At 35.7% G+C, this 20,979-nt stretch overlaps 1 protein-coding gene across 1 annotated transcript in view; it reads left to right on the top strand.

Annotated features, from left to right (window-relative positions):
- The window catches only part of LOC150088258 (ferry endosomal RAB5 effector complex subunit 4-like), a 433,728-nt gene that overhangs the window by 87,929 nt on the left and 324,820 nt on the right, over positions 1-20,979 (top strand). The window contains exons 3-4 of the mRNA XM_090369407.1: positions 632-755; positions 18,552-18,620. Coding sequence (XP_090225533.1) covers positions 632-755; positions 18,552-18,620 — 193 coding nt within the window. The remainder of the gene's footprint in view (positions 1-631; positions 756-18,551; positions 18,621-20,979) is intronic.

The raw sequence follows: 20,979 nt of genomic DNA, 5'->3' as shown, positions 1-20,979 counted from the left end.
TGTCTCATAGACATACTGTTTCTGCTGCCTGCCTTTTCTACAGATACTTCTATGGGCACTGTTCTTCTGAATTGGCTTCTATAATTTCCGCTCTCTCTTTCAAAGCAGTCCGAACACATGCTGCCACCAGCCATCATCCATTTACTGTCCAACTTCAAACTCAGAGAACCAACTTTTCATCTTCCTTATTTATTCATTCAACTGCAGTTTTCTGGAACAGCTTTCCTTCATACGTATTTCCTGAAAATTAGTCTACAGAAGTTCAAGTCTAATGTCAACAAATATTTTCTTTCATCTGCTCAACCTCCAACCCAGGCACAGTACTAAGTACTATAAGTTCTAATACCTTTCACATTTGATGTTTTCATAAAAAAAAAAAAATAAAATAAATAAATAAATCCGGTACTTCTTGTATGTACATGATGGGGTCCCAGCAGCCATTTCAGACCTTATTCATGAAGCCCATATTCTAAGAAAACATTTAGGATTGTGTCATTCAGTAAGAAGACAGCAGTTGATATCCAGATTTAGATTGTGTTTAGTTTATAAAATTATTACTGTGTAGCAGTCTCATTTTTTCATGTCAAGTGTTGATTACAGGGTAATTGTTACTACTGTTATTTTAATACAGATTCTCCAGCTTTTATACAGAGATTCTTCTCAGACTTTGTATCCTGCAGGTCAAGATATTGCTGGAATAGTGCGTGAAGTGGGCAGTGCAGTAACAACTATAAAACCAGGTGATGAAGTTGTTGGTAAGTGTAAATAAAGAGGATTAACTTGGTTTCCAATGTTTTTACAATTTTCTCTTTGAAGGATTAAAACTTAAAGTTTAGAAATTGATTTGAATTGTATTTAAGGTTTTGCGATAGGAGCATGTGGTAATAAACATGGCTGTTAATTCAAGGGTGTTCCCAGGGTATGTTGTGCCCAAGTGCCAATTGAAAATTTCTGTTCAACCCCCTCTTAAAATTTTCTTCATATGTATATGTAAGTTTCATGTTTTCAGCCATCCCTTGAACATTGATGACTGGGTGCAGTGCACCCAGTCATCAATGTACCCTCGGGATGGGCCGCTCTTGCACCCTCGGGATGGGCCGCTCTTGCATTAATTAATTAATCCTTCTCAGTGTATAGCTATCCATGGAGAAGTCTAAAGCTTTCCATACTTAGGACTTTCAGTTATCGGTAGAGATAGTGTGGAAATTGGTGTGGTTATTAAAAAGTTTGCTTATTCCAGTGCATTTATAGAAGTATAATTTTTATGAATTTAGTTTTTCCTCATCTAATGCTCAAGTAGATTTAAGGCCTGGAAAAGAGTTCTATATACTCCCACCTAAAAGTTTGGAATTGCAGCTTATGACAATAGTCGTCTTTAATTTTTTGAAATTAGCTATGACAGTGTAAGATTTAATATTAAAAAAACACACACACTACAATGTATTTTAAGATTTTTTTATTAAGCATTGAAAAATTTACAGAAAAAAAAACCTGGAAATGATTAATATTAACGACTATATTCGGATGCTCCCATGATGGGAACACCCGAATCAATATAAAAGCCAGTTTGCTTTTATACAATTTTTCATCAAAATATCTTCCACGAGATTTTTCACTGCCTTACATAGACGTAGCATTCTGGTGATTACTTTTATAATAGTTTCTTGACTAACATTATTCCAAGCAATCTGCAAAGTTTGCCATAAATTTTGTGAAGTTGGGCTGACTTCATGGACTACTTGATTATCTAAGTCAGTGGTTTTCAACCATTGTGCTGCAAAACTGCTCTAAGTGTGCCCGAGATGTAAAATGTAAATTGCAGCCATTATCAACCCACTGCAGGATGGAAGCCTCCTCAACAATTCATGCTGAGGGAAATGGACCATAATCTGCAACACTGGTCCAGTGCGGGTTGGCACATCGATCGTATTCAGCAGGGGTTTAACCCCGGTCTACTCAAAGAGCGTGTTACTGCACTCCCGCTCATGACCACTCGGCTACGGAGGCCTTAAGTGTGCCCGAGATAAATTAGTAAATTTAAAGGGCAAATTTTAAAATTTGTCCTTTTAATTTTAAATTTGTATTCCTGTGTGCTATCACTTGTTTGTCAGAAGTTAGTGGCAGCCAGGTATAATAAAGAGAAGTTATTATATGAAAACTTAATTCATCTTCTGTGCATTGCCCCAACATGAGTCTGGGAGATTCCTGCCAGAATACCCCTTTGGTGACACAATGATTTGTTTACAACTTCCTTCTAGCTGTCACCATGTTTTTCCCTAATGCATCAGCATTTCTAGCTGGCAGGAGACCAGCATTGGAAGGAAATAGTGATTACATTGGGAATTCCATAGAGAGTGGTGCCCATGATGCGAACACCTGAAATAAGTCTACGCAGGCCAATGCTGCCCCTCCCTGTAATTATTACAACGGGCATTACATCGTAATACCTTCTATATGGTGTCAGCTGTCTGTGTGCAAGTGCTATCTAGCTACTTATGCCCATTGGCCAATTCACCTAAGAGAAACAAAAAATTCTCTGACAGTTCTGCTCAGTGATTTGCAGAGATATAAATCAGTGCTGTGAGTACATTTCTATGATAATGTAGCATATTTTAGCAGTCTATTAGTCATCACTTTTTTTCATGTTTAAGTAGCCATCCTAAAAGTAAAATAGAAAATTTTATCAGAAGACATGAAGGAGAATGCTGCAACAAGGATTATATTGAGAGGCCCACTGGGGATAAAAGCCAGTTTGATTTGAGCAGGAACATGCAACTGAAGAAGCACAAAGTTATCTGAAAGTATATGGACAGTTATATAAGTTCCAGATTTTCTTCCTGTGAAGGGAAGGACCGTCCTTCTCTTCACACTTAACAATGATACCACGGTTCCTAGCAAATTGAAGAGACATTTAATCACTACCCATGCAAATCTCGTGGATAAAGATTTGAACTATTTCAAAAAGATATTTGAACAACAAAAAAATAGGCAAACTATTTTGAGAAAAGAATACAAATTTCTGAAAAAGCTCGGATTGCTTATTATCAAATTGCAGAAATTGTTGCTTTGCAAAAGAAACCTCAAACCACAGCGGAGCGTCTTATTTTGCCAACTTGTCATTTGATTGTCAAAATATTGTTTGGTGCTGAAGCCGAAAAATAAATTACCAAAATACCTCATTGGATAATACTGTTCAAAGAAGAATAATCAAAATGTCTTCTAACCAAGGAACAAGTATCTACAGGGCTAAAAAAATCAGATTTTGTGTTACAAGTAGATGCCTACTGATATTAGTGGCAAAGCACAGCTATTAACCTTTGTTCATTTTATTTATGAAACTGAAATTATAACTCAAGTCTTATGCATCAGAGGTAACAAAATTTTTGACTTTGATTCTTTGACTGGCTACTTAGAAAAAATAGAAATTTCATGGAAATCATACTTGGGTGTCTGTACTGATGGTACTCCATCAGAGGTTTTCATTCAGAAAGAAAACCTGAATGCGATGTTTGCTTATTGCTTTCTGAACATAGAGGCCCTTGTTAAAAGAACACTAGGCAATGAATTGAAATCACTGTTATGTCAATTATGTTAAATCAAGACTAAAACCAGTTTCTTTAATCAGCTTTGTAGTGCCATGGATGCCAAGCATGATTGTTTAATTTTGCCTTCAGAAATAAGAAGATATTGTTTCACATCTATGAATTAAAAGACGAAATGAAAGTTTTCTTTCAATCGGAAGAAAAGAACAATTTTTACAAATACCTAAATAATGAGCTGTGGTGTGCAAGGTTATATAGTGGAAATATTCATCCATTTGAACAACTTCAATACCAGAATGCAAGGACACAATAATATACTTACTTCTACAGACAAGCTACTAGCGTTTAAGGAAAAACTATTCATTGACTGAACAGAGCAAGAATAGGAAATATTAATGTTTCCATTAATACCTGATACCAATAAAAATAATATTGCTGCTCTCGTATCTCTGATCACTTAGGAGAATAATACTCTCCATCGCTAAATATAGAGTTTTGACTGTGTATGAAACCCTTTTATGTCCATCTCATCTGGCTTAGGATTCACAGTGATTGAAGAAAAATTAACATCATGTAATCAAAGTCTTAAAATGAAACCTACTGAATTCCCCTCTAGAAGCATCCTGGATTTCAATCAAAGATGAGTATCCTGGAATTTCAAATTGTGCCTTGAGAATTTAATTGCAGTTCTCCCCTACTTATTGTTGTGACTTGAGATTCTCAACATTAACAAACATTAAATCCAATAAAAGGAAAAAACTGTGTGTTGAAGACGATTTAAGAGCAAGTTTTCCTGATATATGCCCTAACATTACAGGAAATTACTGAAAAGCATCAAGCTTGGATGTTTCATTAAAATATTTTAGTGAAAATTTCCAATTTGTATGCAACTAAATAAAAAAATCTTTGGCTTAGACTTTATTAAAATGTATCAGTTCTTTCTCGATTGAATATATAGTACTTTTTTAGTTATTACCACCACATTATATTTGATAAAATGTGCCGCAAAGTTCACATTATTTTTTTTAAGTGTGGCATAAGCTTAAAAAGGTTGAGAACCACTGGTCTAAATTATCCTATAAAAGCTCTGTTGGTTTTAAGTCATGTGATTGGGGTGGCCACACCATAATTTGCAATACATCCTCCTGTTGTTTAGTTTAAAGTCCCTGCACAGCTTAGAGCTGCTTCATTGTCTTGTTGTAATATAGAACTTCTTCCACAAAGTCGAAGACAAAAGGATATTGCATTATGTTCAAGAATGGCCTTCTTTTCTTAAAATTCCTTTAGTTCTGACGTCACCCACTCCAGAAGACACCCCAGATCATGGTGGAACCACTACCTTGCTTGCCTGTAGGCACTAAACAATGTGGCACCATTTTTATTTCATTTGATAATCTCACATAAATCCAGAAATTTCAAATTTGGATTCATCCATCCACAGTAAGTTTTTCCAACCTTTATTTGTCCAACATTGGTGGCTCTTACCCCAATCCAACTGTTTCTTTCAATTTTCTGATTTTAATAAGGAATTTCAGAAGTTTTACAGTGCATGTAGACATGGGAGTTTGTGTTCCTTTTTAAACTCAGTTCAGAATTCAGGTGCAGTAAGTTAATTGCATTTAGAAATTAGTGTTATGGTGTTATCTTGTGCTTCCATTGTTACATGCGGTTGTCCTAATTACAGTTTGCCCTTAAAACTGCCAGTCTCCGTGAATCGTTGAATGGTAGTTCATACTCTTTAAATGAAACACCTAGTTTTTTGCCATTACTTCTCATTGAATAACTTTCTTTATACAGAGTTATAACAACACTTCTTTTTTCAACACTCAGTTCCTTATTTCTTGCCAGGTTTATCAGGAAACACAAAACAGGCACCAAATTCTTTCTGAATGATGGGTGTTCGATTTTATAAGTTACATCTCTCACTCCTCAATTTATATTATTGCAAAACACTTCAAAACTTTCTACAGTCTTCCATAATATTGAAATAATACTCTCACCTTTTAGAATAGTCAAGAATTTTCTTCAATGTTCAAGAATCTTCTACAATGTTCTACCACATCAGGAGTAATCTACACCTTTTTCGAATATTCTCAAATTATTTAGAAATTTCCTAAATATTGCTTAAATATTATTTAAGCTTTTTGATTTTTAATACATAATATAAAATATTTTAATAAAGATTGTTAAAAGTCTGTCCTAATTTCTTCATTTTAACCTGTCCTATTTTAATAAAAACTTGGAAAATTAAGAAAATTGAAACATGGTTACAAACTTTTAGGTGGTAGTGTATTTGCAATTATTATTTAAAACTCATTTAATGCATTCCCTTCTGCCTACATTTGTTAGAATGCATTCATATGCCATAATTTTCCAAAAGTTGAGAAACAACAACATTCTGAAAATTCATAAGTAATGGTTGAAAAGTAGAAGTCTGGAATTCAAACTTACTTTTCAACCATTTTAATTTTCAACCTTGGCTAAAACCAAACTCTCTTGAGCTGAGCTGTAAACCAGAACAAACTACTAAATTTTATCAAAACTTTTATTCTCTGTACATAAACTAATTGCAATAGCAAACAAAAAATAAAATAACTAAAAACATAAAACTGCATACCAGCTATAAACAGTAGTCAGTGTTGTTGCTAAAGCCAAGAGTTTAACGAGTGTGCCAACAGAACGAAGCAGTTGCTAATTTCATGTCCTTTTACTTTTACAGCCCTCGTTTATTGACTGATTAAGAGTGACAAAACATTTTTGTTATGGCATAGCAGCACTCGGGTACTTTTTGAATGATAACATTAACATAATATCATATAACTTGTAGTGCTTATATGCATTAGACACAGTGAATATATTAATGTTTAATTTGAAACGAGGACACAACAAGATAAATATTACTGAAATAAAATAATTTTATGAAACACTTTTGCCATTCAATTTTGTTGTAGTGGTTTTTTCATGATGCAATTTGTTTTATTATTTATTTTTTTTATTATTTCACTTATTTTTTTGGTTATTGAGGTAATCTAATCAGTGTTCCCCCACCAAGCTGATCTGTAATCATACTACAGAAAATATTAGGCTGGTAAATAATGAGAAATCACTGGTTAAGAGTTTTTCTTGTTTGTAAATAAAAAGAAATGAAGAAACAAATCAGATCAGACCATTGAATTAGTGGGTGTGCAAAGGGTTTATCTAACACCTATCTGCAGCTGAGGTCTACATGAATTGAACAGATACTTTTCATTGATATTTACAGATGATAGAATCTTCATGGTGAGGAGAAACTGTGAGTGAACCTGGGAAGCATGAAGTTAGCAATGTTGAAATTTCAGATTATTTATTAGAAATACTTTTAGGCCTAAAGGCAGGTAAAGCCCCTTTTTTCAAGGAGGTGGCAAGATTGCATGGCACCATTATGAGGGTATCACTGGACTCAGGAGAAATTATCTTGGATTTTCGGTATATAAAGGCAGTTTTAAGAGTGAATTGGTTACCTTCTGACTGACTTCAGTGGTAGGAAAAATCATGGAAACAGGATCAAGGATGCAGTACAGGATCATCTAGATAGTAAAGTTAGTATTCTGAACGAAACATAAGAATGGTTAAAGTGAAAAATCATGTTTAACCAACCTAGTTAGTTGCCTGTTCTCTGTTTGGAGAGTGTGCCTTATTGGTTATTTCTTGTCTGTAGATATAGACCTTTCTTCTTGAGCCAGATCCTGTTTAACTGTAAAATTAGTGTGTGAAATTCTCAAGTGACACAATTTCTGAGTTCCTGGATGGAATGTTGTGCTTTTTTTTTTTTTTTTTTGTATCTGACAGAATGGATTACTTAAAATATTAAGGCATTGTATGTTGAAATAAATTTCTTGCTTTCTGTTGATGGTTGTTTGTTTCCTATAAACTGAAAAAAAAATTGGAGCAAACATAAGTATTGAAGAAATCTCAAACATTATTGCATTGGAGAGAGTGGAAGGTTGGGATTGACCTATCCACTTTCCCAAAATATTTAGTATTAACCATGTGGTGCAAGGAAACCTTAGGCTTTTGCTGGGCATTCCTGGTATGCTCCTGATTCTGACTGTTAACCTTCTATAGCACTTTTCCATAACCTATCCATATACAGGGTGATTCACTACCAGTGCGACAAACTTGCAGGAGGTGTAGGGGGCACAAAGACGAATCGGAATCACATAGCATTGCAGGGTCCGAAATGCCTTCATCATGCGGTAGAGGACTTGAACGGGAGGTCGCGTGAACAGCGATCCCGCTGGAAGTCAGCATTTGCGAACCGGTTCCCGAGGCAGTGGGATGGACGAGTATTCAAACATTGAACTGGCCGACATGCACCTCGCGTATGGAGCTGTGGACTGTAACGGGCACACTGCTCTGTGCTTGTACCAGGAATGTTTCCCGCACAAGCGTGCTCCTCATCATACGATTTTCGCACGTGTGCACAGAAGGTTATGTGAGACTGGTTGTTTCACGAGAGGTGCCATGAATCGAGAGTGAACGACGAGGACGCCAGACAATGAGGAGAATGTCCTATGTCTTGCAGAAGACAATCCGAGTATGAGTACTCGAGCGATAGGCCAACGATTGGGTATTTCCCAATCCACTGTAGGGAGGATACTGTCAACAAACCAAATGAGTTCATACTATCTGCAACGCGTCCAATCATTGGAGCCTGCGGATTATCCGCTCCAGAGGACTTTTGCTACTTGGTTTCTTCAACAGAAACGGTTCGCAAATGCTGACTTCCAGCGGGATTGCTGGAAGTCAGTGACCTCCCGTTCAACTGCCTCTATCACATGACGAAGGCATTTCGGACCCTGCAATGCTATGTGATTCCGATTCGTCTTTGTGCCCCCTACACCTCCTGCAAGTTTGTCGCACTGGTAGTGAATCACCCTGTATATATATATATATATATATATATATATATATATATATATATATATATATATATATACACATACACAGTACAACCACGATATAATGCAGGTGTCAGGCAACAACTTTAATATCCTCATTATAAGGGGATCGAGTTATAGCTGAAAACATTTTACCATCCCTCCAGTTTTTTTAACATAAATACACTTTACTTAGTAAATATATACCTTTACTAATGTTTTATGCAGTATACAGATTAGAAGACATAATGTATTAAAGGTCATACATTCCCTTTACATTCTGCTAATAAACAATGCTCTTATGGACTTACGTTTTATGCTTCTATTCTAATATAGTCATATAATTAAATCATCAGAACTGATGACAGCATTTTTTTCAGTATATAATTCTTAATGGTGGTCAGATGCAATAAATGAAGGTGTTTGGTATTACTCTGACATTCTAACCATGCCATCACCTCATTAATATTTTCAAACACTGATAATTTCTGGTGCTTCTTCCTTACACCAGTCATTGACATTATTTTCTGAGTCATTTGCTACGTTATTGGTCTTCTGTTCGTCGATTGTGTTCCCACTGTTCAATTAAATTGAGGCTGTGATTTCTTCCTTGCTCATGTAATGTACAACTGGAGCTTTTGCATCCACCTCAACCCAAGCAGCCAGTTCATTTCCTCCAAGACTGCCGCCAAGTAGGTTATGAGTAGCCTTTACTTCTTGTTCCGAAAACGCCGCTAATTCAAGTTTATTGTATGATTTTAGTAGTTTTTTTTTTTTTTCCCAATACATTTTTTCCAGTAGCTTTCAATTTCTGTTCATCTTACTTTCTCCCACACTTATCCAATATTTTATGCAGCATCTTTAAATGTTAATGTGTTCAGAAATTCTAGAACTTGAATTGCTGAGTTCACAACACCATCAAGTAACTCACCACAGTAGTAAATTTGAAGGCTCAAATAATTGCCTTATCCATAGGCTGAATTTTACTATCGTACAGTATATCATGTTAAATAAATATCTAAAATTATTTCTTGACTAAATGTCTAAGAGTATGAAAAAGGTTGTTTTCATACTCTTAGACATTTAGACGGAGGATGCGGAAAGGTCAGGGAATGACCACCGCATATCCCCGGAGCAATATGACCTTAGTTGCTAATGCTCCTAAAAAAAAAAAAAAAAACTTGGTACCGTGCATAGGTTGAAAAGATGAAAGAAGATACTGAATTAGTGCAGTTGTTTCTTGGCAGAAATATGACTGACCTTGCACAGTGGCACAGTAATTCTCTCTTTGTTAGTTTTCATGCTCACTTTGTTGGGTACCTTTTAAATATTCATTGACTTGGTGGGGTGAAGTTTAGTGCTTTCGTCATAGGTTGTACAACTGTTTATCTGTGAATTCACCATCCTGAATCACATTACTCATAAATTCAAGAAACGCTTCTACTGCCGTAATGTCACCAGATGCAGATTTGCTTACAAGACTAATCAGCAGGGCTGTGCAAACGGGGAGTGCATTGGATGTGTGCCAGGGCCCCCAATCCAGGGGAGGGGACTCAGTTGAGTGAGCCATCAAAGTCTCAAAGCCATCAACATAAATAAACGAGGCCCCTTAACCTCTTTTGCATCTGGGTCCTTAAGTACCTTTGCACGGCCCTGCTAACCAGGAATATCTCACAATGAGCCCTCCTTCTCAAGCTTTATGAAGGAGGGCTCACAATGAGCCCTCCTTCAGAAGCTTTAAATGTGTCATCATCCCCGCCAATTAGCTTATGAAATTAAAGTGCCTGTGCTTTCAAAATTACCCATTTATCGGTACTTCTTCACTATGCTTCTGTAGAAACCACTGGTATAAGCATTGGTCCACATCAGCGATTACCAACCGGTGGTTTGCGAACCCCCTGGGGGTTCTCACTAAAAATGCTGTAATGGCATCTGCTTAGATTTACATAGGTATATTATTGTAAACTACAAATATAACTAATAATAAACAATAAAGTAAAATAAAATTTAAAAAAAAAAAAAGAATTGCCAAAGAAAGAAACCACATCATCCCATAATTGTTTGTAATCACTTTACTATCGTACAGTATATCATGTTAAATAAATATCTAAAATTATTTCTTGACTAAATGTCTAAGAGTATGAAAAAGGTTGTTTATGCATGAGTAATGCGAGATATAATCAAATGATGCATGCATACTACCTGGGTAGTAGGAATGATGGAAGCGCATTAACAACCATGCATAAACAACCTTTTTCATATTCTTAGACATTTAGGCAAGAAATATTTTTAGATTAAACCATCAAGCATCTCTCATATTGTGTGAGTTATACTTCATAACCAGGTTGAGACTATTGTAACAACAGGGTACCTGCCCACCCAACAATGAGTAAGCCAACAAGCTTCGAAACGGTGCCATCTGAGTGGAGGTATCCGCCGAGAATAAGTAACACTAATCTTGTCCACTGGTGAAGTTACTTATTCAAAGTAGTGCAATACCTCGGCAACTCATTGTGAAGGTATTCACAATATGAGATATTATCAAACGATGTATGCATACTACCTGGGTAGTAGAAACGATGGAAGTGCATTACCCATGCCTAAACAACCTTTTTTAAATAAATGTTTTCCATGCTAATTTTTTTTTTCATTCTTAAGGATCATTGTTATGTCTAGGTACTTTTTTTTTAGTACCTATAGTACTTAGTACCGGGCGCCTCCGTAGCCAGGTGGGCAGGAGCAGCAGTGCATAGCACACGCTTCTTGATTGGACTGGGGTTCGAGCCCGTGACCACCAAATACGGAGGATGCGGAAAGGTCAGGGAATGACCACTGCATATCCCCGGAGCAATATGACCTTAGTTGCTAATGCTCCTAAAAAAAAAAAAAAAAAAAAAACTTGGTACCGTGCATAGGTTGAAAAGATGAAAGAAGATACTGGTTGACATTAGACTTGAACTTCTGTAGACTGTAATTTTCAGGAAATACTTATGAAGAAAGGTTGTTCCAGAAAACAGAAGTTGAATGAATAAATGAGGAAGAAGAAAAGTTGGTTTTGTGGAATTGAACTTGGACAGTAAAAGGATGTTGACTGGTTGCGGCACTTGTTCGGACTGCTTTGAAAGAGAGAGCGGGAATTATAGAAGCCAATTCAGAAGAACTGTGTCCATGCAAGTAACTATAGAAAAGGCATGTAACAGAAACAAGTCTATGAAACAGAGTGGAGAGACTCTGTTACAGATGAGACATTTATTAACTTAACTGCCCTCTTTTGAATGGAATCTAGAGGCCTACGACATGTTTTGGGGACACTGGCCCAGATGTAGGAACAATATTCCATGGTAGGCCAGATTTCCGATTTCAACAGAGTAAACAACTGTTTGGATGAAAAGTAATGCCAAGAGCGAAAGAGAAAACCCAGTTTTTTAGATGCAGAGGAAGCAATATTTGTAATGTGCTTTATGCCAAGAGGGATTAGAAGTCAGAGTAAACCCCAAGATCTTGCCTAGAAATCAGTGTCATCGAAGATAAGCATAGGAGCAGAAGAATCCTTTTTTTTTGTGAGATATAAGACAGTGTTGACTTTTAGAAGGATTGAAATTAAGTTTTCTTTGCCCCACTGAAGAATTACCTTTAGATCTGCATTTAAGGAATCGGTAGTGGATATTCGAGAAGTTAAACTGAGCAGGGCAGGGTTTCTCAAACTGAAAGGTTGAAAGCAATGTGCTATCATCAGCAAAACTGGATAGTATTTCCGGTTAATGGAAGAAGGTCATTAATATACAAGAGGAAAAGAGTGGGGGAAAAGAACTGAACCTTGGGGAACACCAGCATTAGTGGAGAAGTTAGAAGACAGAGAGCTGTCTACCCTCACTCGCAGTGAGCAATCAGAGAGAAAACTGGATACCCAGTTACAAAGAACAGCTGGCAAACCATATGATATAAGCTTATTTAGAAGACCTTTATGCCAAACACGATCAAAAGCCCTTGAAATGTCAAGAGCAATGGCTTGAGTTTCACCAAACTTTTCCATTGAATTTGTCCATAGATGGGCAACATAAGCCAGAATATCAGCAGTGGAACGACACTGATGGAATCCATACTGGCCATTGTGGATCAGATGAAAGATTTCTAGATAGTTTTAAGAGTTGGCAGTTAATTGATTTCTCCATTACTTTGGAAAGAGTAGAAGTAATCGCAATGGGATGATAATTGGATGGAAGGGATTTGCCACTCTTTCTAGTAACTGGCTGGATATGAGCAAATTTCCAAGCAGAAGGAAAAACACCTTTGGAATAAGAAAGTGAAACAAGACAACACAAAACAGGAGTAAGTTCAGGGGCACAGGTTTTGAGAACAAGTGGAGAAATACCATCAGGACCTGGAGCTTTCGTAACATCAGATTCATCAAAACGATCAACATAATTTTTGACGGAAAACCACAGAATTCATTGAATGGAGTGTACTGGGAACGGTTTGAGGTGATTTACCAAGATTAGCAATACATGAGTTGAAAAAAAAATAGGATGCTAGCAGGTCAGCTTAATCTTTGGCTAATGTGGCAACAGAACCATCTGGTTTTGATGGTTTGGAAACAGATGGGCAAAAATTGCCCCCGATAGCTTTGGAAAAAGACCAGAATGTTCGGCTACCATTTGGACAAGAAGCAAGTTTTCTACTCTTAGCCTGTTCGAAAAATAGTGTGGACTGATTAATAACTGCTTTGCAAAGTATAAATAATTATTTAATAATAATTGTTTAATTAAATAATAATTGGACTGATTAATAACTTCTTTACAAAGCATAAATAATACTTAATAATAATAATTGTTATTATCACGCAATGTCACTTATAAAAACGTAGTACTGGGAATATTTTATAATAAAAAATCAGTACTATTATACGATTTCAGAGAAAATAGGCTTAGTGGTTCGCGATAAAAATATTATGTTAAAAGGGGTTTGCGAGTCAAAAAAAAGGTTGGGAACCGCTGGTCCACATAATTTCTTTCTATGGATGTCTACTTAATCTACTATGGAGTGTGAAAATGAATGCAGTTTTTCTTCTCCTTTCTTTCAACCATGGATCCGGAATTCCACACTTGCAAAATATACTGCATTTTGTTTTTCCACACTTAACTCTTTCAATAAGCATTAACTTTTCTTCAGCTGTACAATATTTTCTTTTGGTGGGCATTACTTCAGTCCTGTTGATTTCTAATTTTGCCAAGTATTTATTTCTGATATCCTAAAATTAACATGTTTTGAAAAAAGTAGTAGTAGTAGTGGCATGTGATGCAAGAAAGCAAGTGTATGAGCTTATGCAGCATCAGCCAAAAAAAAAAAAAAATCACACCAATTCCTCCAATTGCCAGTCCGGTTCCTCCTTAAATTTATTTAACTTATCAACTTCCACAACGACAGATGGAAGTTTGTTCCAGCAATTAACCACCTAAAGGCAAATTTCCGCACATCTATTCTACATTTGTCTTTTCTTAATTTGAATTTATGCCCCCTAAGGTTCATAAAGGCGCTTCCGTAGCCGGGTGGGAAGGAGCAGCAGCGCGTAGCACACGCTTCTTGATTAGACTGGGGTTCGACCTCGTCACCACCAAATACGGAGGATGCGGAAAGGTCAGGGAATGACCACCACATATCCCGGAGCAATTAGTTGCTAATGCTCCTAAAAACCAAATAACAAACAAAAACAACAAAGGTTCATAATCTGAACAAGTGAAAGTATCCCATCAGAATTCAGCATGCTCAATCCATTCAAGGTCTTATACACCTCAATCAGATCACCGTGCAGGTGCCTAGTCTCCAGCCACTGCAATTTGCAGAACTTAAGCCTCTCTTGGTAAGAGGATCCCTTCATTCCCCTCACAAATCTTGTTGCCCTTCTCTGTACACGCTCAAGCAAATCTACATCCTTCCTAAAATGGGGCCTCCAGACCTGTACGCAGTACTCAAGGCGTGGCCTGACCATTGCCTTATACAGAGGAACAGTCACCTCCTTTTCCCTGCTAGCAAAATTTCTGTGTATCATTGACAAAACCCCATGACTTGCCCTGGCAGCCTGTCTGCATTGCTCAGAAAACTTCATATCTGACTGCACAATTACTCCCAGGTCTTTTTCATTTTCTACCACCTTAAGTGTAGTACCACACAGTTGGTACATTTCTCTGGGGTTACTTCTACCCATATGCAGTACTTTTGCATTTGTCAAGGCTAAACTTCAGTTGCCACCTTCTTAGCCCATCTGCCCAAATTATCTAGATACTGTTGCAGTAGCACACTGCCATTACTGTCATTAACAACCCTGCCAATCTTTGTATCATCTGCAAACTTCGACACTAAGCCTGATATACCTTCATCAATATCATTGATAAATATACAAAACAACAGGATCCAACACCGAACCCTGTGGGACTCCACTAATAACATTAGTCCACGAAGAGCAGCACCCATTAATTACCACCCTCTGTCTTCTCCCACTCAACCATCCTTTTATCCATTGTAGCAACCTACCCTTAATACCATTCTGCTCCAATTTGTACAATAGTCTTCCATGCGTAACAGTGTCAAAAGCTTTCCTGAAATCCAAATATATGATATCAAAATTATTTTTTGCATCTAGTTCCTTTGTAACCACATCATAATATCCTATCAAATTTGTCAGACAAGACTTTCTCTTAACAAACCCATGCTTTGTCTGAATTATTGCTGCAGTCTTGTCTAGATGATCCTGCAATGCATCTTTAACCAGTGACTCTATTATTTTACCCGGAACAGAAGTTAAACTAACTGGTCTGTAATTACCCGTGTCACCCTTCGATCCCCCTTTGTGAATTGGTGATACATTTGCACATATGCAAAACAAGTAAATCAAAATCAGATGCTTTCCAGCCTATTATAGTGCTGAAGCCAAGTTACATGATTTATTCATAAATTACTTCTCAGTTTATATTTATTCTTGTCTAGTTTAGCCCTTAGCAGTTTTTGTTATTCTAATTGTTACTTCTAGTCAAAGAAAGGATGTCATATGCTGTCGTTTACAAAAATTTGCTTTGTTACTAATATACCACACTTGATGAATTGTAGCCATACTTCCCTCCTGAGATAGTTGTTTATAATTAGCATTTCACTGATATACTCTTTTATCGTATCTAGCTGAAGGGAGAAACTGGGTGCCTACAGTAATTAGTCTCTGACAAGCCCTGTTATTTACAAAAATTACTGTGCAACTGAATACTGAATATATCGAAGCAAATATATAGCCAATTTTTAGCTAATTTCTACTCTTGAAAATATTGTAGTATGTATAGTAAGATGTATAGTACTGTATGTACAGTATTCACTTTTCTCTGTTTCCAATATGAGATTGCTAGTTTCTTCGACACTACTTTTTTTACAATTCGTTTTGGAGGACTTGATCATTCCCATGTTATGAAGAGCTGTGTTGTATCGAGGCTTCACTGTAAATGTAATATATATGCCCCTCCCCATGATTTAGGTGTTGGCCCATTGGGTTTCTTTGTTCTTGATTGAATTGGAGGTGAAAAATTTAAGTTAAGATTTGTCGTTTTTACTTCATTCTCGTAGAACCCGTCTCTGACAAGAATCCAGATTCTATAAGAATGAAGGATGGCAGCAGTTAATTTGACTATTGAACATTTTTAAGTTATTGTAACTTTTTAAAATTTATATTATTTTTTGTGTTGCATGAATTCATGTTATTTAATGTTTTTTTTTTTTCTTTTTCTTTTTTTAAAAAATATAGACTATATAATGTGTTAATTGCCTGCAAGTATGGCTGTGGTAACATTTACTGCAACATGCTTGCCTGAAATGATCCTTTTTAAATGTTTTTATTAGATCTTATTACTTTGTGCATGTACAAGTATCCGTTACTAGTTAAAGCAAGCAGTTCAGATGTCCAAATCTATTTTTTGTCATAAAAATATGTATGTTGTGAAATTGTCATCTGTTACTTTTATATTGTCACCAGTTTCGTCATCTGTTACTTTTAATGAAAATTAGGTCAATTAGGCTTGCACTTCAGCAAGCTTCACACTACCTGTCAGAACTGAAGTAATTAGCTGAAATTGATTTAAATGTGCTAAGTAAATTTAAATTATTTTAAAATCACTTCACTGTATTGCTCATATCATATCAAATTGCATGTTGTGTGGGCTGTAACCCTGGGGGGCTCACATCTGGTGAGTATGGGCTTGGCACACCCAGGGTCCTGAGCTGGATATCATCATTCTTCTCTTTCTTGGTGATTCCCTTCTACTTTTGAATCTCTCTCACAGGCTTACTCGGGAACTTTTTTTTTTCCTGGTGCAGCATAAGCCTCAGGCTTCCTTGCATCATATGAATAATAATAATAATAATAAAAACCTGAAATAACTCACTGAGGAAGGGGGAACTGTACTCCCCTCTGCATCAGATCAGCTAACCATAGTCTTGATTGAAGAGGATTATGGAAATTTTTCCAATTGTCTACAGGAATTTGTCTGCCACTCTCCAAATAATTGTCAGATGGTGATGTATTGTGCTGACTAAGCTGCCACTGGGACAAATGTACCAATTAATGATAATGCCTCCTATAATTCACTTTTATCTGAAAATAATTCCTCTTTCATGCAGTTAGAAAGCATTGATGACACACTGAAGTTTTGGTTCATCAAACTGACTCGAGAAATTCATCAAATTTATTTGCCAAACTCCTAGCATTGGTGTACATGCAAGTATACATGCACCTGTTCCTATTCTTAGCTACCCTAACATAACCCATGTGTTTACTTGTACTGCAATGACTCCCAGCAGTCTCTCCCAGGCTCTGGTTACATGTTTAATTTGTTATTCTTAAGTGGTTCTTTAATAAGCTTTGCATAAAATATTGGTTTTAAATATATATATATGCATCTCATTTACCTTTGAAGTATTTGTGAAGTGTTTAAATGTATTTCTGTTAACCAAAGTCCTTGCAAATATAAATATGAAACACAGATCCTGAGAAGCAAATTAATGTGCCTGCAATTTCATGTACTGTATTGATTTCAAATGAATTATTTCCTTGTCGTATTGAATACTGGTAAATGATGGAAGATATGACCAGTGCAACTTCTGGGTATGTGGAACAAGCGGTTGAATAGGTATTAAGAGTAACATTAAGTTGCATAATCCCTTTGGCTCTTAATTCGTGCTTAGCAGTAGCACTAATTGGCTCAATAGGTGCAAACAAAGTGTTGACAGGTGTAAGGGCCACTTCCATAAAACTGCCACAGTGTAGGGCATAGAACTGGCCAGGATGCAACACTGATTGTTCCAAGCTGCCATTAATGGATATACTCCATAACATGAGAAACACTTCTCGTAATCCGTCCGTTATATGGAAATTTTTTTCATTCTACTGAAATTATTATAAATGTAATTACCCAGAGGAAATAAAAAAAAATTGCAAATATCAAATTTCTCTTTAAAGAAGTTCATTAAACAGAGGTCCGACTTGTATATGTCAAATTTTTTTGGCGCCCTCTTGAACTGCCGCCTATAAGTGACGTTTACCTCGCCTACCCACTTGCGGCGGCGGCTCTGGTTACATGTTTAATTTGTTATTCTTAAGTGATTCCCTAATAAGCTTTTCATAAAATATTGGTTTTAAATATATATGCATTTCAATTACCTTTGAAGTAAAGGAAGTGTTTAAATTCTTTGGTTAACAGAAATACATTTAAAAAAAATGTGTTTAAATAAATTTAACAGAAATACATTTAAATACTTCACTTTGTGAAGTGTTTAAATGTATTTCTGTTAACCGAGTCCTTGCATCTTGCCCAGAAAGATATATATTTGTGAGTTGAGTGCTCTTGTATTTACATGTTGGTATATTTTTTTCTTTATTTTTTGTTAATAAGATGGTAAATACTGGTTATTTTAAGTTGCCATCTGAACTGCTGAAATGTGAAAATTACATTAATAGCAATTTAAAGAAAATTTAAATTTTTCTTAAATTCCTATTGGTGTAATTTTTCAAAGGATACTAAAATAGCTGTTCTGTACATTGGCTTACAATTTTTTTCAGGAATTGTACCTCTGGATTATGGTATATCAGGATGTGCTGAATATGTAGTTTTACACGAATTTGATGTTAGTAAGTATGGATTTACTTTATTTCTTTAAAATTTCTATATTGACTCTATTTTAAACTACTTTTTGAAGGAAGAATGAGAAATTTTGTTAGTTAATTTCTTCAGCAAAAAAAAAAAACAAGTCTATTTATGTGTTAAGGCTGGAGAAATACACAGGTTAACTTATGAAACATGACCATAAAAATTTAAAAAAATCATCATTTATATTAATTCAAGGTACATGTTGTGACGGGGTCCAGAAAATTTATTGCCCGCAATTCACCGCCAGCAATTAATCGCTAGCAGTTTACTGCCATATCAGTTTATTGCATAAACAATTTATAGCCTACAAATGATCGCTAGCATATTTTACCATCTAGAAGCAATGAGATGTGTTTGGTCAAATCATAAGTTATTTTTTATTTAAGTTTCTGCCTTAAGCTATGATTAGCATATTTTTGTAATTCTATGAACTATGAGGGAATAGTACGGAAATAAAAAAACACATGTATGGAAATATGTAATTTAATAGATAGATAATGTATTTTAATAGTTACATGTATCACAAAAATAGTAAAAAATCCATTATTTAAACAATATAACAATTGGTTAATTTTAAACTAAACTAATTATAACATTGGGTATGTCATAGTACACTGCAAAAATTCAAAATGAATGTTTATGCAATCTTCAGAATCAGTCACGTTGGGATAATTAATTACTAAGAAATTGTAATATTTACAGAACAGTATGTACATTATTAATAAGAAATATTATGTGCTATACCTCTTAGATAATCAACAATATCATTCCATTCATCGTATGCACTAACAAGCCTTTTAATTTGTTCATCACAATCGCGATACTTCTTTTTTTTTTTTTTGTTGCCCGGATCACTTCCACTTAAATATTCAATGCACATTTCGTTAATACTTTGTTCTTTTTTAATGCAATCGATAAATTTCCAAATGTTGGGATGATAAGCAGCGACTTGTTCCTCAAATCTTCTATGCCATCCTTCAACAGAATTATTCGTTCTTGGTAATCCTTCAAGAACAAGCTGGTGTACTTTCCACATTTCATGGGAATACTTTGTTGGTCGATGAAGATGTCATCTGGTTGGGCATCCAATCCATGTATCCTCAAAATAATCAACAACTTCTTGTGATTCTGGAGGAAAAACACCATTTTCACACAAATGTTCAAAAACGATACAATAGGAGTGGGCACAAATTCAATTGCTGCCAAAATTTCTATATTTAAAGCAAAATTAGAATCAGTTTCATAACTTTGTTTCAATCCATTATTCTGAATGGAACAAAAAATACATTGTGAAAAGTGGAAAAAACAACCCCATTGCGAAGCGTTAGGAAAAACTCTTCTGCAAGTATTCATCATCGCCATCTCAAAATCTATAGTTATTGATTGCGGGGACGTAGCTGGTTCCAATACTTTCAGCTGCTGTAGTAGTGATACATGTGTTTCCTCTGGCTTGTTAGGCAATAATGCATAAACTAATGAAAGCGATATTTTGTCCTTGAATCCATATATCGTATACAGCTGATAAAAAAGTAAGGGAACAGTTTTGAAAGTCCCATCGACATAACTTCAGGCTAACATCTGCAAATTTCTTTTCGTACTGAAAATTAACATACGATTGTCCTTTGGTCCAGAATCAAATTGTAGAAACAATTCTCCATTGCATGATGTTTTATATTCTTCTGTAAAAACTATGTCTCTATGATGCGTTGGAAGAACTGGACCATCAAAATTTCGATTTCTTATATTTCGGATCATTCGTTTCATTTTATCTACACTTGGAAGCTTCGGGGCTGCTGCTTGGCTGCAGGTTCTCAAAACATTTGAAATAATACTATGAGGCATATTATTTGTTGTTTCTGCATAAGTTCGAATGGTATCAAGAAGTTGTGCTGCCTCAACTCCTGCTGCGTCTCCACAATGATTGTGCTCCTTCCATGTTTTAACGGTGGTGTTATCTACCGTAGTAACTCGAGCAGTACATTTGATTTTTCGGTAATTTTGACACTTCCAATGAATTTTTGTTTCGTTTTGCCTGTCTTTATAAAACAAATGTCCACTAAAGCACAATTTCGGTTTTCCTTTTTCTGATTTCAAAAATTCCACCGACATGATGAGTTCACAAACTCAAAAGGATGAAAAATAAACTCAAAATAAGAAAATGTTGTGATTGTAAGAGATTATAAACATATAAGTACCTCCCTAATCGGCATGCCCTACTCCTACTCCCCTAAAACATGCTACTTAAGTTAAAAACATGCTACTTAAGTTAAAGGGATTAAGTAGGTAATTCCTTTAGGTAAGTAGAATTAGTACCTACCTAATTCCAATTTTGGAAAATAA

Source organism: Mastigoproctus giganteus, chromosome 3, assembly GCF_048544385.1.
Source record: "Mastigoproctus giganteus isolate SK-2022 chromosome 3, ASM4854438v1, whole genome shotgun sequence".
NCBI classification, from domain to species: Eukaryota; Metazoa; Arthropoda; class Arachnida; order Uropygi; family Thelyphonidae; genus Mastigoproctus; species Mastigoproctus giganteus.
Note: the sequence above shows the minus strand (reverse complement) of the source record. Positions and strands in the feature narration are given on the sequence as shown.